This window comes from Lathamus discolor, chromosome 1 (assembly GCF_037157495.1).
Source record: "Lathamus discolor isolate bLatDis1 chromosome 1, bLatDis1.hap1, whole genome shotgun sequence".
NCBI lineage: Eukaryota > Metazoa > Chordata > Aves > Psittaciformes > Psittacidae > Lathamus > Lathamus discolor.
The window spans coordinates 6,084,868-6,105,026 of NC_088884.1; the positions used below are offsets into that span (position 1 = coordinate 6,084,868).

The following is a 20,159-nucleotide window of genomic DNA, read 5'->3' on the forward strand; positions in this document are numbered from 1 at the left end:
GATCCTCTGTCCTGCTGTGTGCCCGTAGGGGATTGATCAGGGACACAGCAATGAAGAAGAGCACAAAACCTGCATTTTTCCAAGCATTTTGGGAATCCTGCTAAAAGGAATAGGGTAAATGTCGGGTAAATTGAAGGGGTCAAGCTAAAACAGGCTTTCCATTTGCAGCAGAAGCATTAGAAACCCACCCAACATGTCACCATAGCAAACTGGAACAAATGCTGCAGCCCAGTTGGGTGCCAGTTGGGTCTCCAGACCTACAGCTGAAGGTCAAGGCAAGGGCTGGGTAAAATCCAAAGCAACAGTGGCACAAAATGTGAAGAGATTGAGCCCATTGCTGGTGAGCAAGATACAAAAAGCCCTCCTCCAGCAGTTTACTTTTTAGCAGCCCTATGGCAATAACTCAGCATCTATCTGCAAAGGAGAGAAACACCAAAGTTTGAACATCCCTTGTGGGGCCTTCATTAATTTAAGGTCCCCCAAAGTCATCAGATTTCTGACCATGAAATGTATTTCAAGACTAAAGAAAATTACTTTCAACTGAGCCTGAACACTGTAAAGGGAAATACGCCTTGATGTTTGTTAAGCTCATTTCCATGTACCTGCCTAATGTCTCTTCCCTGCCAGATGTCATCAGATAGCTCTGCTTGTATAGAAAAACACACAAATTGTTCATTCTTTGCACAAGATACTGGTGCTCCTCATGTTTCCAGCATGTCCTACAGACCTGCATGCTTTAATGACCGAGTGCAAGGTCCTGCACATGGGTCAGGGCAGTCCCAAGCACAACTACACACTAGGGGAGACTGGATGGAGCAGCCCTGAGGAGAAGGACTCGGGGGTGTTGATCAATGAGAAGCTCCCCATGACCTGGTTTCAGTGTGCGCTTGAGCCCAGAACCCCCCTGCTGTGCGCTGGGCTGCACCCCCAGAGTGTGAGCAGCAGCTCAGGGAGGGGATCCTGCCCCTCTGCTGTGCTCTGGGGAGACCCCCCCTGCAGCCCTGATCCAGCTCTGGGGCAGCAGCACAAGAGGGACGTGGAGCTGCTGGAGAGAGGCCAGAGGAGGCCATGGAGATGCTGCGAGGGCTGGAGCAGCTCTGCTCTGGAGCCAGGCTGAGAGAGCTGGGCTGGGGCAGCCTGGACAAGAGAAGGCTCCTGAAGGGGAGACCTTAGAGCAGCTCCGGTGCCTAAAGGGGCTCCAGGAAACCTGGAGAGGGGCTTTGGACAAGGGCCTGTAGGGACAGGCCAAGGGGAATGGCTTTAACCTGCCCGAGGGGAGACTGAGATGAGCTCTTAGGCAGAAGCTCTTCCCTGTGAGGGTGCTGAGGCGCTGGCCCAGGGTGCCCAGAGAAGCTGTGGCTGCCCCATCCCTGGCAGTGTTCAAGGCCAGGCTGGACACAGGGGCTTGGAGCAAGCTGCTCCAGTGGAAGGTGTCCCTGCCCGTGGCAGGGGTTGGAACTGGATGAGCTTTAAGCTCCTTTTTGACACAAACCAGTCTGTGATAGATCTGAGTCGCAGTGTTTGTGCTTCAAATGGGAAACTTCCCCTGAGTGAGAGCTACAACATAGGGAATTAGGAGGAAAATAAAGAGATCAAAGCAGCCTGTTGCTCTGGGAAGCCCATCATTACCCACTTCATTGGGCCTAAGCATGGTCTCACTTCTTTAGCTGCTATATCTCGTGTGTTTACATGACCCATAGGGGCTTATCTCCTGTCTGGCTTGTGGCATGGTTGGGATGAGCCTTCCTGCCCCTCTTCTCCCCCAGCATGCAGGACAGCGGAGGTGGCCGACGTTTTGTTCCTCGTGGGACAGTCACAGGGCACAGGGAAGGAGAGCTCCCAGCTGGTCAAGGACTTTATCAGCAGCGTGCTCCGTTCCTTTGAGAACGTGGTGATGGGCAAAGGAGGCATCCAGCTGGCAGTGGCACTCTATGGAGAGAAACCAAGGTAGGTCCACTCACAGCACCAAGGTTTCTATAGCACTTTAGTTCTATATGAGCAATCATATCCCCATGGTTAAGGAGCTCTTGCTGCTTTAGTGAACCATTGCAGGAGCAGAGCAGGAGTCTAACCCTCAGCAATGTCACCAGAACCAAGAGTGTTCAACCATAGGGAACACTTTCAGGACAGGGAGGATGAGATTTAACACTGCTAACAAGAAATTACCCCCACCACCCAATGTTTTATGGCAACAAGGAGCTGGAGCTCATACCCTAGACTCCCCTGACCACTGTGAAGAGAACTTCTTGCCTATATACAAGCCTAGAGTAACCAGCTAAATTATTGCTGGTTATTGCCATTATCAGTGCATCCTTCTTGTAATGACAGTGTTTTCTTGCTCTTCATTCACCCATATTCCCCCATTCCCAGGATGATCATTGACCTCACAGATTACGTGACCATTGAGGAAATCCTGGTGGCAATTCAGGATATCTCCTTCAAATGCAACACCTTAAAAACAGGGTCAGCCCTGGCATTTGCAGCTCATGCCATGTCTCACCTGGACACGGTGAGAGAGGATGCAGCAAAGGTAAGTGACCTTCTGTGATTGACTCCCCTGGTGTCATCCTCAGTAGAGACCAGACCTCTAATTTCTTTCCCCAAAGGCGTAAGGAGGCCATGAGGATGCTCAGGCAGCTCCTGTATGGAGACAGGCTGAGAACACTGGGGCTGTTCAGCCTGGAGAAGAGAAGCTGCATGGAGACCTCAGAGAAGCTTCCAGTGTCTGAAGGGGGCTACAAGGATGCTGGAGAGGGGCTCTTCATCAGGGACTGTAGTGACAGGACAAGGGGTGATGGGTTCAAACTGAAACAGGGGAAGTTCAGGTTGGAGATAAGGCAGAAGCTCTTCCCTGTGAGGGTGCTGAGGCGCTGGCACAGGGTGCCCAGAGAAGCTGTGGTTGCCCCATCCCTGGCAGTGTTCAAGGCCAGGTTGGACACAGGGGCTTGGAGCAAGCTGCTCTAGTGGAAGGTGTCCCTGCCCGTGGCAGGAGGCTGGAACTGGATGAGCTTTAAGGTCCCTTCCAACCCAGTCCTCTGGCTGCACTCCTCCCGAGAGACACTCATCCAAGTTCTGGGCTGTCAGTGTGAAAATCCTGCAACTCTCTGTGACCTCCTCATGTTGTTCTCTTTCATTCTCTGCCTCTCACATTCATTCTTGAAGGTGGTTATTTTGATCACGGATGGGAAATCCAGTGACTCAGTTGAAGATGAAGCCCAGGTCCTGCAGGATGGAGGGGTAACAGTGTTTGCTGTAGGTATGTATGGACACACTAAGTTGCATAGAGCATCCCACCAACACACAGTCTATGCACTGGGGATGGTTTCTGATGGACAACACCCCCCTCTTCTAAAACTGCACCATCCCCAGGCTCAACCAGCAGCAACTACTTCGAGTACAGGAAAACCACATCTGTGCTGTGCTTGGATATTTTGTGTTGTTGTCAATAGCTGATTTATTCAGTGTAAACCTGCAGTTTTGCATCTGTCAAAACTACTCATAAATTCAGGAGGAGTTCAATAAATAGCCCCATAAAAGTCAAAATGTTTTGATGTGACATTTTTGCAAGTGAAATATTTTTGCCTTTGAAGGTTTCTCTTAATGGGGTTCAGAGGCTGACTTTAGCTACATTAAAAACGTCTATCACAGTCATTTTACGGGCAAGGAGAAGTTTCAGCACCCCTCCAAGTCCTAAGTACAGACATTTACAACAAGTCAAATACTTCCCTTCACCAAATGTTTCAGTGGAGAAGAAGGGAATGCTGGTGATGGTTCATTATAGAGAACTACCAAGTTGGTTTGGACCAGTATGAAGTGAAAATCAAGGGAGAGTTGGTTTGTTGGTGGGGGTTTCCTTCTTCTTTAGTTCTACACAGGAAACCTCTGCAATTTCCAGACAGCCTCCCAAAGTCCTGCTGTCTGCCCATCCATCAGAAAAGCAGAAATGCCTCGGTATCCAATGGGAAGGATGAGGCCGGGTCCTGCCCTGCTCCTTTTCCCTCTCCATGTCAAAAGAGCTTTCCACCTCTCAGCACATAAGCAGCCAAAAACCTTGGGGCAATCTCTCACATACCTCTGGAGGAAACCTTGATCTCTTTTTCCTGATGGAATAGGCTTCATCTGCTTCACCACTGCAAATTCAGCTTGAGACTCCATTCCTTGTTTCATCCTTTGCTGTGGGCAGGAGGATTCCAAAGCTGTTTTATACCAGCACATCTCTCCCACTTGCATTTGACAGCCCTTGCCAATGCCTGGCCTGCCCCATGGATGGTGTTTGATGTCCTACTTTCCTCTTCTTTTCTTCATCTAGGAATTAAGGATGCTGACAGGAATGAACTGAACAAAGTTGCTTCAGAGCCCAGTGCAGAGCATGTGCTTTATGTTGAAGATTTTCACCTGCTCAACAACGTGGCCCCCAAACTCTCCCGAAGACTCTGTTTCACTGCCTCGGAGCCACCACGGCCCATGAAGCAGACAGTGCAAGGTACGTCAGGGTCTCCCTTTATCCTGCTTTCCGAACCAGCCCCTTCCCAGTCCCTGGATGTGCCAGCCATGGAGGCAGACTTCCTACATCCTGTCTGTTCATGCCTCTACTCTGGCCTTGTGAGACCCCACTTGCAGCGCTGTGTACAGTTCTGGTGACCTCAACATAAGGACACGGAGCTGTTGGAGCAAGTCCAGAGGAGGCCATAAGGATGATCAGGGGCTGGAGCACCTCCCGTATGCAGACAGGCTGAGAACATTGGGGCTGTTGAGCCTGGAGAAGAGAAGCTGTGTGGAGACCTCATAGCAGCTTCCAGTGTCTGAAGGGGGCTACAAGGATGCTGGAGAGGGGCTCTTCATCAGGGACTGAAGTGATAGGACAAGGGGTGATGGGTTCAAACTGAAACAGGAGAAGTTCAGGTTAGATATAAGGAAGAAGTTCTTTACTGCGAGGGTGCTGAGGTGCTGGCACAGGGTGCCCAGAGAAGCTGTGGCTGCCCCATCCCTGGCAGTGTTCAAGGCCAGGTTGGACACAGGGGCTTGGAGCAAACTGCTCCAGTGGAAGGTGTCCCTGCCCGTGGCAGGGAATAGAACTGGATGAGCTTTAAAGTTGCTCCAACCCAAACCATTCCATGATTTTATGAAGAATCACAGGGGAGCTTTAGGGGTTGGATGACCCTAGAAGAGCAGCCAGCTCATGGAGCATCTCTTGCCTGGGAACAGTGGTCCTGTGTGTTTGTGTCTGCATCTCCATGGTTTGTCTTGTGATACCAGATCCTGAAAGTCTTGCTGATGGTTCAAACAGAAAAGAACAGCAATGGGCTGAGGCAGCATTTATGCCTCTTGGGAGCTTTCTTGATGGGCTTCTCACACAGTTCTGGGTCTCAGAATCACAGAATGGTTTGGGTTGGGAAGGGTCTTAAGATCATCCAGGTCCAATCCCCTGCCATGGGCAGGGACACCTCACACTAGACCAGGTTGCGCAAGGCCCTGTCTAACAGAACTTAATTCCTTACAAAAGATGCAAAGAGCAGCTGAAGAGATCTAGATCTGCCCCCTAAGGAGATATTGATGTTGGAGTGAATCTGGAGGTGATGGCAACAAATTCCTGCTCCCCTCTTGGCACATAAAACTCATGAGAACATGAGTTAAATACTTGGGGCAGAGTCTGGGAAAACGTCATCTGAGTCCTTCAAGGGTTTTCTTTTGCTTTCTCTGTGGTTCTGTAGCTCTACATTTCATGTAGAGTTCAAGCCTTCTGGTGCTCTTCTCTGGTGGCAGTAAGGAGAAAGGCAGGAAGAGCTGATGCCCTATGCATTAAGCAGGTCTTCACAGGAGGAATGTAGCCAGAGCCAGTTCTGTTTTCCCTCCTTGTGCTGTCAAGCAATTTGCCAAGAGAAAACCTGGTTGTGTGTCTTTGGCCTGGAAACAGATCCCAGTGCCCCTGTGCTCTCAACTTAAGTGACTGCCGTCTATACCTAAGGCTTTCTCTGCATTGAATGTGTTGACTCCATCCATGACCAGGTTGCACATGTACAACACTGGTACCATCACAGTCCAAACCAAAGGCCATTCTTCTCTCTTTTTACAGCTGAGAAGATCACTGGTCCCCAAGATCTGCATGTCAGTGAGCACAGCCACAGCTCACTGCGCCTCACCTGGATGCCAGCTACAGGGAGGGTGATGGGGTACCGTGTGCATCTGCATCCCTTGATGCCTTCCGGACAGCCGGTTTTGGAGGACCAGCAGCAGGTAGAGTTGCATTCCCACTTTTCAAAGCACCAATTACAGGTCCCAGTGTTCAGGTTTAGTGCTCTGATAAGCCTGGTTAGGAGATAGCACCATGTTCCTTTGCTGTCCTTAGTCACAACCCAGTGCATTGGCATGGATTCCTGAAGCTTGAAGTGAAGGTCTATAGACAGACCATTGGATTTGCAGATGTGTTAATTGCTCTTGTGGTGAGGTGGAGTTTCTTGGAGTGACAGGAAAAGATGGGGTGGAAGAAGGATATGGCATGAACTGGCACAAACTCCATTGGGATTGATAGGAACAGGTCAATGGAGCACACTACTTTGCTTACCTCTGTGACACCATCTCTCAAGTAAGCCCATCTAGCTTCGCTACTGGCATCCCCTGTTCCTCTTGCTGCCAAAGTTGTTCACCTTGGTAAGATCTCCACGTGTTTTGGTTTTGGGTTTCTCATGTCCTTGTGTGAGGGATGCTGCTGTGTGTGCCAGCTCGCTTCAGTATTCAACTTGGCCACAGCACAAAGTTTGAGAGCAAGATTGAAGAATAGATGTATGCCTAAGAGCTTTGATTCCTAATAATAGAGCAAAGAAATGAAAGCATCAATTATTAAGGTTAAGAATATTTATTCTATTAATTATTAAGATTTAACAAGAATGATCATCTTTGGCTGCTTGAGAAGCACATAAGAATATAGTGAAAACACAGACGTTATGTCTTCTCTTACCCTCAGGTTATATTTAAATCTCCCTCTATGAGCTTAAAAGAAACTTTCTTTGTCAAAGGTGGTTGTTTTTCCTCCATGATCATCAAGGGGATTGTGACCACCCTCACCCTTATGTCTTAGTCTTTATGGAGTTTTTCAGGGCTATCCCATGAAACTCACTGTTGGCAATGTCCTGTGTCAGTCCTATGTCCATTGTGAACCTGGATATCCTTCGAGAATCACAATGTTTTGAGTTAGTGCATTTGAAGAGGCTTATGGTCGTGGAACTCACCTTGCACTATATGTGAAGCCTTGTGCTCCTAACCTGTTGCCAGCAAGGGGGTCTTCTATGGTCATGGAGGTGTAATGATGTCCTTTGTCTCCTCTGTGACAGATTGTGGTGGATGGTGACAAAAGCAGCGTGCTTGTGACTGATCTGAAACCCAGCACCAAGTATGTCTTCAACGTGAGGGCTGTCTATGGAGATGCCCTTGGGGAGTCAGCAGCTGTCAAGGGGAAAACAAGTGAGTGTCTCTTCTGCAGTCATCTCCCTGTGTTCCTTGTCTGTGGGCACAGGAAAACTCCCTCCCAAAACCGTGTATGCAAGGAGTGAGGGATGGATGGGTAGGAAGGGGTAGGAGGAACATTTGTGTAGATGTCCGTGGTGTGGGGTGGAGGGTTGTGAGTGGATGCAGAGTAACCCATGTGGTTAACCCACTTCAAACCAGAGGGTACAGCCTGCTGGATAGCTCTCGTCCTCTCACTAAATCAGGATTTAGTGAATCCAGGCTGGGGTTCAGTTCATGTTGCACCCATGTTATGGGTGAGAAAGCTTTTGGAGACCATAAGTTGGGAAACAGAGACATGAGTTTATATGAAGAGAAGTATATTCTAAATACCTCGCTTCAAAAGTGGATGGTCCAAAAGGTTTGGGTTGGCACTATGCATGCTCTCAGGGCTTCATTTCACTCAAGTTAAACACCAAGGTGGTATGATCATGGCCTTTAGGAAATGCCCCAAGCAGTGACGTCTGGACCAATGAAAATTATGTAGGATTCTTCTGGCTTTTAATCTGCTATGCCAGTTTCCTTTGCTGTCACATGGCTGGCTGTAATGACAAGGTTCTTGGAAGCAAAGGAGTAAATTAATCCTTGGCCAAACCCTGGAGTGTAAAACACTGGGTCAGATGTGATGGATGGAGCAGGTTTTGTCCCAGAAGCCTCTGCACGGATTTGAGAGGGTTTAAGAGTTTAAGGGATGGCTGATTCCACTCCCTGGTTTGGATGAAGCACCAAATCTGCTTTGCCAGAGGGGTTTTGAAAAGAATTATTCCCTTTTTCCCTTGTCTTTTGTTTCTTCCCCACCTCCTGCAATGTCTTAAGCTGTTTGTCTTCTTGAGGGACAATCTCCAACAGGATGAATAAATAAAGCATCTGAATGGGGTTGACTCATGTGGACTTGCCAGGAATAAGATTTAATGTCTTTATGGGTGGAAATAAAGTCATTTGATCTCTTCTCTTATTATCCCCAACATGAAGCCAGAGGCAGAAGCTATAAATATGTCTGCCATGGCTGGCTGGACCAGAATGGGTTCCTCATTATAAGAGTGGAATCCATAGGTGCAAGTAGTGTTTGATTCATGTGTCCTTGCTCAGTCTGCATGAAACCACTGCAGAGTTTTCTCTGCTGAGGAGGAAGTGGGTAGATAATTCAGTTCCAAACACCATTCAAAGAGGAAGGATTGTGCTTTAGTGGGGGTTTCATCTCACTTCTCAAGTGGATAAGGGTTTGGTAGAGAATGAATGGTGGCTTTTAAGGAGACCACACGGAGAATTGGTGCTACTCAGCTTTGTCTCTTCCTGCCCTTGAAGACATTTCCCAAGGCTCTTTGCTGTGGTACTTTATCCCAGCACTGTCACATCCATTTCTGCCATATTTTTATACCCCAAAGCCCCTGTGCCTCCGGTCACTAATTTCCGTGTGATAGAAGAAGGACTTTACAGCTTGAAGGTGGCTTGGACACCTCCACTGGGCAAACTGGAGGGCTACAAGATCTACATCCCCAAAGGTGAGTTCAGGTTGAATTCTTTTCTCTTGGAGTTTGCTTTAAAAGGAGCAGTGACCCAAGGACACGAAAGGTGCCACAATGGACCACAAAGCTCCTTAGTCCAAGTTAGCCTCTTCCAGACAGTGTGGTTCCTCCAAAACAGTGCAGAGTTCATTGAAGGACTTTCTGTTGAAGAACAAGGTAGGGATGATGCTGAGGATGCCTTGTTCTCATTTGCACTGTCACATCCATGGATGTTTTTCATGCTCAAGTGCCTGCTTTGGTGTGGATGGGGGTGAGTACAAGCCTTTCAGATGGTCCACACTTACCTCTGTGTGATCTGGAGGGCTGAAACACAGCCTTTATATATGTTTGGATATAGCTGCGGACCTAAATCTCCAGCATCGCATGGGCTGGGGGACTTCAACCTTGCACTTGAACCTGCTCCTATGCACACTTTTCGTAACTATGGGATGTAGACAGGCAGTGGAAAGGCTTCACTAGCACTTTTCTCCTTGACTTTGCAGCCAACAGACCAGGAATGACCTACGAGCAGGTTCTGCGGGGTGATGTCTCTTCCCATGTGCTGGATAACTTGCAGGAGGATAGAGAATACAGCATCAGCATCTATGCAGTATATCCCCAGGGGCCAAGCCAGCCTGTGGCTGTTGTGGGGAGAACATGTAAGTGGTTTGAGGATGTGGTTGGTCCTTTCATGCCCTGGGTGCTGTGAACACCCCTTTGTTGTTGACAAGCACCTTACTATTGGTGAGTGCTGCAGCTACATGTGCATCAAAGGAGCAGCATTCAACTGATCCCTAACTCCAACCTTCACATGCATGGACTGGGACATCTTCAAACACCGTCATGCTCTTGGGAGGAAAAGTGAGAGATCTGCAAGAGCTTTGCTTGCCCTCCACAACTCCACTGACAAGTTTGTTCCCTGTCCTCTTTCCAGTGAAACTCCTGCCTGTGAAAAGCATCTTGCTGCAGAATGAAACTACCAACGCTCTTCAGGCAAGGTGGAGCCCTGTCCGGGGAGCAACAGGATACAGGCTCACTTGGACATCAGCGGGTAAAGACACAGGGATGGGGTGCATGCATCGGTGAGCAGGGGTTGGAGAAATGGGAGCTGTGAGGTCCCCAAGGCACTGCATGTACCAACACATTCTTTGTCCAGCCACACAGTTAAGAAGCTGGAGAGAAACAGGTTTTTGGGGATCCACGAATGAGGGAGTTAGAATCATGGAATCAACCAGGCTGGAAAAGCCCTTTAAGCTCATCCAGTCCAACCGGTTCCCAGCACTGCCAAGACCACCACTGCCCCATGGCACTGAGGCCTCGTCTCCACGGTGTGTGGACACTTGCAGGGACGGAAGGGTTCCAGCCCTCACTCCATCCTCCTGTCAGGCAGTTGTAGGGAGTGATCAGGTCCCCCCTGAGCCTTCTCTTCTCCAGAATGACCCCCCCAGGTCCCTCAGCCATTCCCCATCACACTTGGGCTCCAGGCCCTGCGCCAGCTCTGGTGCCCTTCTCTGGCCCCGCTCCAGCACCTCAATGTCTCTCTTGTAGTGAGGGGCCCAGAGCTGAACACAAAAGCTGTTGTCTGTACGTGGGGATAAATCAGCAGCTTGAAACAACGAGCTTTGTCATGGGTGTGGATGATGAGCTCTGCCATGGGTGCTAAGATACCTGCTCTGGCTCTGCATTAAGGCAGCCTGATGGGTATCCGGCCTTTTAAACATGGGATTAGTGCTGGATTTACTGGACCTGAGCAGTGTTGGAAAGGGTTAACAGCTGGATTGAAGCTTGTGAAGTGCTCCATGCAGAGCAGCACATTACACAGCCTCTGAGCATGTGGGTTACCTCCTCTTTGGAGGGACAGGTACTACATATTGTAGACTGGAAGTGCCCGTGCTTGTTGCTTTTCTCTCTACAGCATGAAGACCTGGCTTCATCCCCCAGCATCCCATAATTCATCCTTATTCTCAGGCAAACTTTGCTGTTTGAAGGCAGATCTGCCTCTGCAGCTGGAGCTTCTCCCATGCCCTGAACCCAAACACATTTTCACTGCTAGTGTGGGGGAGCAGAAATCAGAAATTCAGGTTTGATGGCATGTTTTGGCCTTGGGAGATGGATGTTTCTGTGGTTCAAAGAGGAGATGGGATGTCAGGACACCTGGGCTCCATCACAGGCTTTAAATAAACAGCACAAACCCCTCTGGCTCAGCTCCTCTGGTTATGAAATAAGGAGACATCTCCCACCAGGGGAGGGAGGATTAGCTCGAGAGCAGCTCCAGAGGACATCAGAAGGGAAAAATGTTTACAAAGAAGATATAAAACTGCTTTTATTGCTTTGTAATGAATATCATTATTCATTATATGAATATGACAGGGCCTTGAGCAACCTGGACTAGGAGGAGGTGTCCCTGCCTGTGGCAGGGGATTGGAACTGAATGAGCTTTAAGGTCTTTTCCAACCCAAACCACTCTGTGATTCTGTCTCTGCAGCAAAACCATAGCACAACCCCAAACTTCAGTCCTTGTTCAATGCCCCAGCTAGAAATGGAGCACACATGCTCATCCTGCCATGTCTTTGCAACAAGGACATCCCTTCTTGAGGGGACAGCGCGGGACATCCTCAGATAAAGCAGCAAGAGCACATCACCTCGTATTTGCTCTTTCTGAGCAGCTCTTTAACCTGGTAGCACTTCACCACAAATCCAGGGGTGGCAAAACCCCAAGGAGCATCCCGCCCTGACTGCTGGGCCCTTTGGGGTCCTCCTCCCCTACTCCATCCCATCCTGGGCCTATGCATTAGGATGCAGTGGTGTTGGGATCCAGGCACCTTCTACCCATCCCTCCACAGCCGTCCCAAGCACTGGAGGGGGTTGATTTTGCTTCTCTCACTTTTAAGACAGAGAATGGATGAACAAACGGCTGATGTAGGGAGAAGGTCCGTGGCTGGGATGGGAGAAGGGGGATGGGGCTCAGGGTGCTATGGAGCAGAAGATGGGGACATGGCACCCTCCAGTGACCAAACTGCAAATGGCAGCTTCTCCCTAAAACCCCAACATACGCTCCTTCACATCTCTGCCCGTCTGAAACAGGGTGTGATCCCAAGGGATTAGGTTTTAACTCTTTTCCTGCCATGCTGAGAGGTTTAGCTGAGTAGTTCCAAGTCCACAACAAGGATATATCGTATGCTAGAGTATCTCCCATGTGAAGACAACCTGGAGAAGAGAAGCTGCATGGACACCTCAGAGCAGCCTTCCAGTATCTGAAGGGGGCTACAAGGGTGCTGGAGAGGGGCTCTTCATCAGGGACTGCAGTGACAGGACAAGGGGTGATGGGTTTGAACTGAAACAGGGGAAGTTCAAGTTAGATCTTAGGCAGAAGCACTCTGAGGGTGCTGAGGCGCTGGCACAGGGTGCCCAGAGAAGCTGTGGCTGCCCCATCCCTGGCAGTGCTCAAGGCCAGGTTGGACACAGGGGCTTGGAGCAAGCTGCTCCAGTGGAAGGGGTCCCTGGCCGTGGCAGGGGCTGGAGCTGGAGGAGCTTTAAGGTCCCTTCCAACCCAAACCAGTCTGGGATTCTATGATACTGAATGAGAAAATGTCTTTTGGGGCATGAGTTGCCTCCAGTGTCCTGCAGGGGGAAGGCAAAATGACTCTAGCATTGAGTCACCCAGGGCTGGGGGGGTGTGGACCCTCTTATGGGACTGCTCACAGACCCATGTGTGGCCATTTGTGTGCTGCTACCTGATTTATCTTCTTTGGCCTGCAAAGCTGTGAGTGGCCTCGATCACAGAGGTCTGCCCAAGTGGCTGTGGGTTATTTCTACCTGCTTGTACATTAGCTCTTCTTCCAAGATTTGTGCTTAGAATGATAGAATCAACTGGGTTGGAAAAGACCTTTAAGATCATCAAGTCAACCGTTACCCCAACACTGCCAAGGCCACCACTAAACTGTGTCACTTAGGGCTGCCCTTTCCCTACCATCTTTGGCTTGAGGACTTTGCTGGTACACATGCAACCAGGAGGATGAAATGCTATTGAGTCTTATACATGGTGTAGTTCTCAAGTGGTTGTTTGCATGATTGCCCACTGCCCTCCCAGGCAAGGAGACCCAAATAGGGTGACCCAAAGGAACACAGATATCATTTTGCAGAGGGCAGCATCCAGGATGTGAACCTCAGCAGCACCTACAACTACTACATGATCCAGGGGCTGCAGCCTGGCACAGAGTACACCATCACCATCAACCCCATCTTTGGGGATGTCGAGGGACCAGTAGTGAGCAGTAAAGCAATGACAGGTGAGTAACAGCCCAAGTAGACATGGATGGGGCTGGCAGCATAGAGCTGGCTTCATTTGTTGTCACCACCCTGCCTGTTATCTGGTGCAGAAAGCAGTCTGGATCGTTATAATTTTGGGGGGCTACTTAGATGCTGTTGGGACCTTGATGGAACTGGGCAACTCTGCTCTCTTGCAGTGGCATCAAGCACAGTCCAGATGCTGAAAGTGAGTGAGATATCCATCAACAGTGCTCTGGTCTCCTGGGACTCGGTTGCTGGGGCCACTGGGTACCGAGTGGCTTGGGGTCCTACACCAGGTAAGATCCAGCTCTCCTCCAGCCTGCATCACCTCTGTCTCCTTCTGTAGCATGAGAGATGGGGCACTGGGAACCTCAGCAGTGGTGGATACAGGGCCGCAGATGCAGCTCATAATTGCTCTGAGCAGCCTCTTCCACAACTTCAGGCTAGGAACTGAAACCAGAATGGACTTGACCTACAATGCCAGAGGGAGGGTGCCTGCAGAAACTACATTCAGCTTGATCCTGGCCCAACACATAAAGTCTTACACCACCTTGCCTGGTCCTCAGGGAACAGGGGGAGCAGATCATCTAGCACAGGAGCTTTACAATGCCCTGCAGATGCTGGCGAGAGGCAGAGCATGTGTGGGCCCTGGGTGTGGTAGCTGGTTTGGTTCCTTTGGTTCCTCTGAGCTGGTTTTGATCCTTTAGTCATTCAAATTCCCTAATAAATAACCATAGGAATACTCTTGCCCCAGTGCACACGTGGGTGTTGTCCTTAAACCGAGGTTCAGCTAAGTTGGAGATGGAGGCCAAGGAAAGCATGGTGTCTTTCCCAGTGTGTAACAGAGCTGCTCTCCAGACTCTTCAGTCTTCACCCATTCCTATTTCATTTCCTCTCTTCCAAAGAGTTTTTTGGCAAAGACCGTCCTCACCAGCTGGCCCTCAACAAGTCAACTACAGCCTACATGCTCCGCAACCTGGCCCATGACACCGAGTACGTGATTTCGCTCTATGTGCTTTTTGGCTCAGTGGAGGGACCGGGGATCACAACTTCAGCCAGGACATGTGAGTGTGGGCAGGACCTTCAAGTGGCTACTACAGCACACAACAACTCTTCCATCTCTGGTTCAACCTTGTGTATCCCTACAAAGGTCTTACACTGTACTTCCTGCATGCCGCTCCCATCATCTTCCAGTGCCTAAAGGGGCTATGGGAAACCTGGAGAGGGGCTTTGGACAAGGGCCTGTAGGGACAGGCCAAGGGGAATGGCTTTAACCTGCCCGAGGGGAGACTGAGATGAGCTCTTAGGCAGAAGCTCTTCCCTGTGAGGGTGCTGAGGCGCTGGCACAGGGTGCCCAGAGAAGCTGTGGCTGCCCCATCCCTGGCAGTGTTCAAGGCCAGGTTGGACACAGGGGCTTGGAGCAAGCTGCTCTACTGGAAGGGGTCCCTGCCCATGGCAGGGAGTTGGAACTGGATGATCTTAAGGTTTCTTCCAACACAAACCAGTCTAAGTTCTTCCTTTCATGTTTAGCAACCCTGGAATACAGTGTGGAGATAAGGGGCTGGCCTTTATGAAGAAGAGCACAGGCAAACACTGATGTTCAGCACCCGTGGGAGCTCTGGGCAGATGTTTCACCCTGCAGACAGTGTGAGGGCACTGGGATTTGGATCTCACATCTCCCTGGATCACTGTACTGCCTGTCCTGGGATTCCAGAGGTATTCCTATCTGCATCTAGAGCAGAATGTGCTCCTTGATGCCAAGGGAGGTAGGATGTACTTGTATGGCCCAGGCTTCAAGCAGGGTGTGATGATGAGACACTGAGGACAAGGAAAGATACCACTTTTAACCCTTTTATATCATTTTGGCCTCATTATACTGCCAATGAGGAGCCCCCATTGCACAATAGTCAGGGCACTGTCTAATGCTGTCCTCACCTTGCAGCTCCTCTTGGCTACGTGTCCAATTTCAAGGTGATGTCCTACACCAGCACAAGCTTGTCTATAGCCTGGAGTGCCACAGCAGCGGCCACCAAATTCAAAGTCACCTGGAGCCCTGTGGGGGCAGGCAAAGGTGAGCAGAGAAAGGGTGAGCAGAAAGGTTGCATGTGTCTGTGGCCATGGTAGACACCTTTCCAAACTCCTCATCTGCTGCCTGGGGATAAGAAAGCGATCTCACTACTGAGAAACATGGGCTTCAGCCTGCACCCACTGGCGATGGCATCTTCTTCCCTTGTATTCATGTTCTTTTGTTTATGAAGATAACCACCAAGTTTCTGAAGCAGTAATACAGCAGGGAATGGCTATTCTCACTACAAGAGAGACATTGGGAAATGGCTGAGGGACCTGGGGGTTCAGTGTGGAGAAGAGAAGGCTCAGGGGGGACCTGATCGCTCCCTGCAACTGCCTGACAGGAGGATGGAGCCAGGAGGGGCTGGGCTCTGCTCCCAAGGAACAAGGGATGGGACAAGAGGAACCGGCCTCAAGCTGCACCAGGGCAGGTTTAGATGGAGCTGAGGAACAATTCCTGCCCCAGAGGGTGCTCAGGCATTGGAACAGGCTGCCCAGGGCAGGGCTGCAGGCACCGGCCCTGCAAGTGTTCACACACCGTGGAGAGGAGGCCTCAGTGCCACGGGGCAGTGGTGGCCTTGGCAGTGCTGGGGAATGGTTGGACTGGATGATCCTAAAGGCCTTTTCCAACTCAGTTGATTCTATGATTCTTCGATTCTATTTCTTTTGGAGGGGATGCCACCAGCCTCACTGCAGAGCTACAAGCTCTGAAATATCCCTTTTCTTTTACAGAAAACCAGGTTGCCAAGACTCAATACCTGGGCAGTAATGTGTTGTCTTATCGGATCAACCACTTGCTGCCCAACGCCCTGTATAAAGTCAGTGTTCGGGCTGTCTTCAGCAAGGCCGAGGGACCAGAGGTGACCCTGACTCACCGCACAGGTATGTCCTGGTGGAGCAACCCTCTTTGTGCTGCGATGTAAAGGTTGGATTCATGGTCTTGTGCATTGCACATTGATGGTGGAGTGATATGAGAAGCCCTCATAGCTGGTAGCAGTAATCTATAGCTCTTCCCATGAGTAGGAGTGGACACATCCTTCTGGCACGTTAAGCAGGCTCCATCCTTGGCAGTGTTCAAGGCCAGGTAGGATGGGGCTTGGAGCAACCTGCTGTAGTGGAAGGTGTCTCTGCCCATGGCAGGGGCCTGGAACTGGGTGATCTTAAGGTGTTTTCTAACCCAAACCAGAAAGCAGGTGTTGCATAAATACCCAAATCTTTCTTCAGGGACGTGAACCTCCTGTTGTGTAACTTGAACTGTTACTTCAAACATCTTACCCTGGATCATTTTTCCAGCATCTTCTGGAGACTCCAACCCCATCCAGACCATCCAGGATGTGATGATTACTGACACTAGCATAAATAGTTTGAAGCTGTCTTGGAAGAGGCTTCCTGGAGTAACTCACTATAAGATATCCTGGGTGCCATTCAATGGTAAGCAACCTGGTCTCTCTGTCAAGTGTGTTACAAGGACAGAGCACAAGGAACCCCAAAAATAGGAGCTTAGATGAGCTCATTCTTTTCCCCACAGATGAGAACCATAGCGTTCACAGAGCCAGGTTGCAGCCCTGTCACTGAACCAGGTTTTAGTCACTAACAATGATATCCGTTGGACATAGGCATAGTTGGGATTTGGGAAGTCAAAGAAGCGGATCCCTTCCAACAGCTCATGTGATGCCTTCATGCCAAGTGCAAGGTCCTACACCTGGGTTGGAGCAATCCCAGGCACAGCTACAGACTGGGCAGAGAAGAGATTCAGAGCGGCCCTGCAGAGAAGGACTTGGGGGTGCTGGTCGATGAGAAAATGAACATGAGCCGGCTGCAGTGTGCACTCGCAGCCCAGAAAGCAACCGTATCCTGGGCTGCATCAAAAGGAGCGTGACCAGCAGGTCGAAGGAGGTGATCCTGCCCCTCTACTCTGCTCTTGTGAGACCTCACCTGGAGCATTGTGTGCAGTTCTGGTGTCCTCAACATAAAAAGGACATGGAACTGTTGGAACAAGTCCAGAGGAGGCCACGAGGATGCTCAGGGGACTGGAGCACCTCCCGTATGAAGACAGGCTGAGGAAGTTGGGGCTGTTCAGCCTGGAGAAGAGAAGGCTGCGTGGGGACCTCATAGCAGCCTTCCAGTATCTGAAGGGGGCCTATAGGGATGCTGGGGAGGGACTCTTCGTCAGGGACTGTAGTGACAGGACAAGAGGTAACGGGTTAAAACTGAAACAGGGGAAGTTTAGATTGGATATAAGGAGGAAATTCTTTCCTGTTAGGGTAGTGAGGCACTGGAATGGGTTGCCCAGGGAGGTTGTGAGTGCTCCATCCCTGGCAGTGTTCAAGGCCAGGTTGGATGAAGCCTTGTGTGGGATGGTTTAGTGTGAGGTGTCCCTGCCCATGGCAGGCGGGTTGGAACTGGATGATCTTGAGGTCCTTTCCAACCCTAACTATTCTATGATTCTATGATTCTAAATCTCTTACCTCCCTGTGTCTCAGTTTCCCCATATGCAAAATGAGCTCAAACATTCCTCTCTGGCCGTGTCCCATAAACTCTGTATGAGGAAGCTGCTGTAACAATGATTGTTAATAGGAATTACCTTGTCCTTTCTATGTACACTGTGGGGTTTTGGAATGTCTCCTCTCAGGTGGCTTGGAAACCTCCCAGCTGGTTGCAGCGGAGACAAACTCCTTCACGATCCCCAAACTGAAGGAGAGCACCGCCTACACCATCTGCATGTCTGCAGTGATCAGGGGAAAGGAGGGAAGCCCCACGTTCATCACAGCCAAAACCTGTGAGTATGGGACTGCTGGATGGGGACAAGAGCACCTTTCACACATCTCCATGGGGCTGTCTCTTCCTAGGGGCTATGATGGGAGGTGAGGATGGAAAAATGAGCCAGCAATGTGCTCTTGTGGCCAAGAAGGCAAATGGCATCTTAGGGTGCATTAGAAAGGGAGTGGTTAGTAGGTCAAGAGAGGTTCTCCTCCCCCTCTACTCAGCCTTGGTGAGGCCGCATCTGGAATATTGCGTCCAGTTCTGGGCCCCTCTGTTCAAGAAGGACAGGGAATTGCTTGAAGGAGTCCAGCGCAGAGCCACAAAGATGATTAAGGGAGTGGAACATCTCCCTTATGAGGAGAGGCTGAGGGAGCTGGGTCTCTTTAGCTTGCAAAAGAGGAGACTGAGGGGTGACCTCATCAATGTTTACAAATATGTAAAGGGTAGGTGTCAGGATGATGGAGCTAGGCTTTTTTCAGTGATATCCAGTGATAGGACAAGGGGCAATGGGTGTAAACTGGAGCATAGGAAGTTCCACGTTAACATCAGGAAGAACTTCTTTACTGTAAGAGTGACAGAGCACTGGAACAGGTTGCCCAGGGGGGTTGTGGAGTCTCCTACACTGGAGATATTCAAGGCCCGCCTGGACAAGTTCCTGTGTGATGTACTGTAGGTTACCCTGCTCTTGCAGGGGGGTTGGACTAGATGATCTTTTTAGGTCCCTTCCAACCCTTGGGATTCTGTGATTCTGTGAAAAGAGCAATCTTGGCTGATAGACACCTTATTACTTCTCAGGTCCCACTAGGAGCATGCTAGAAAACATGCATTCTTCCTTTCTTCTTATTACTGAGAAACCATGGGACTTTGCTTGTCTTCCCCTGTCAAAAACCACCATGAGATGTTATTTTTGTGACCCATTACCTTGGAATTATCTCTTTAGTCACGATACCTTGACCATTTCCAGTAGAAAAAGGCAAACATCTCTCATGATGCTGTGGCATCATGCGACCTGGTTGATGCTGCAGATGAGATGGTGGAGAGGGTCAGGGGAGTAGATCCAGTGCTGTGGCATCAAGGAGCATTAACATTTGGCACACATGAGCAGGCAAGATCTTAATTTCCCATCCCAACAGTTCAAATGTCACAATCAGTTTAGAGAAACAGCCAGCCAAGGATCTGCCAACAGTTACTTGCTAAAACCCCATCAGCTCCCACCAGTTGAAGATCTGATTTGATCCAGCTTTCTGGAAAACCCTGAAGTGCTGCAGGGTTCTTCCTCATACCAAAAAACATGATGTTTTAGGAGGCAGAAGATCTCCAAAGCTGTTTTCAGGCTAAGATGTGTTTCCTGGCACACACATCTTTGCACCCCAGGGTAGACCATCAGAGATTCACCAACATCTGGAGCTGTGAACTAGTGTAGCAAAGATTTGCTTCATGTTCATTATTTCTATCTGGACTTTTTCCTTTTATTTCAGTGGGGCAGCATTTGCATCTCCCGAAGGATGCATCAGTTTCTTTCTGGCTCAACCAACATTTCAGTGGTATCTTCTACCCACCCTAAGCTTTATTTCTTTCTCTTCCAACAGTGGATTTACCCAAAGTGACTGAGTTCACAGTGCAGGAGGCTGCAGAGACCAGCATTGTGCTGACTTGGAGGGCTGTTCCTGGAGCATCCATGTACCTGTTAATGTGGCGCTTGTCCTCAGGTAATGTGGTTTTGGTGGGGAGAAGAAGGGTGGCTTGGAATTTGGTCCCCTCTTGTGTGAGCTTCCCCATGACCCAAGGGGATTTGAGGATGGAGCATGGATGTATCTGGCTTGCCCTCTGGTCTGTACCTGGTCTTGGAACCAGCTGATGCTGCAGAAGATGCAAGTGGCAGATATTAGCTAGGAAACTTCTTTCCACCACTACCCTTAAGTGGCTGCTACTACCTTCAGTTCTCATGACTTGTGTCTCCCTGCTACCCAGTTTGACCTGGACAGATGATGCTGTCACTGTTGGCACCAATACTCTTCCTTCTTTTGGACCCAT

At 49.8% G+C, this 20,159-nt stretch overlaps 1 protein-coding gene across 1 annotated transcript in view; it reads left to right on the plus strand.

Annotated features, from left to right (window-relative positions):
* LOC136011516 (collagen alpha-1(VII) chain-like) overlaps positions 1 to 20,159 on the plus strand; it is a 118,188-nt gene that overhangs the window by 19,894 nt on the left and 78,135 nt on the right. The window contains exons 3-19 of the mRNA XM_065673450.1: positions 1,767 to 1,947; positions 2,371 to 2,530; positions 3,163 to 3,256; positions 4,310 to 4,483; positions 6,074 to 6,234; positions 7,329 to 7,458; positions 8,886 to 9,002; positions 9,509 to 9,664; positions 9,940 to 10,056; positions 13,148 to 13,294; positions 13,472 to 13,591; positions 14,201 to 14,359; positions 15,238 to 15,366; positions 16,095 to 16,244; positions 16,656 to 16,793; positions 17,995 to 18,141; positions 19,715 to 19,834. Coding sequence (XP_065529522.1) covers positions 1,767 to 1,947; positions 2,371 to 2,530; positions 3,163 to 3,256; positions 4,310 to 4,483; positions 6,074 to 6,234; positions 7,329 to 7,458; positions 8,886 to 9,002; positions 9,509 to 9,664; positions 9,940 to 10,056; positions 13,148 to 13,294; positions 13,472 to 13,591; positions 14,201 to 14,359; positions 15,238 to 15,366; positions 16,095 to 16,244; positions 16,656 to 16,793; positions 17,995 to 18,141; positions 19,715 to 19,834 — 2,400 coding nt within the window. The remainder of the gene's footprint in view (positions 1 to 1,766; positions 1,948 to 2,370; positions 2,531 to 3,162; positions 3,257 to 4,309; positions 4,484 to 6,073; positions 6,235 to 7,328; positions 7,459 to 8,885; positions 9,003 to 9,508; positions 9,665 to 9,939; positions 10,057 to 13,147; positions 13,295 to 13,471; positions 13,592 to 14,200; positions 14,360 to 15,237; positions 15,367 to 16,094; positions 16,245 to 16,655; positions 16,794 to 17,994; positions 18,142 to 19,714; positions 19,835 to 20,159) is intronic.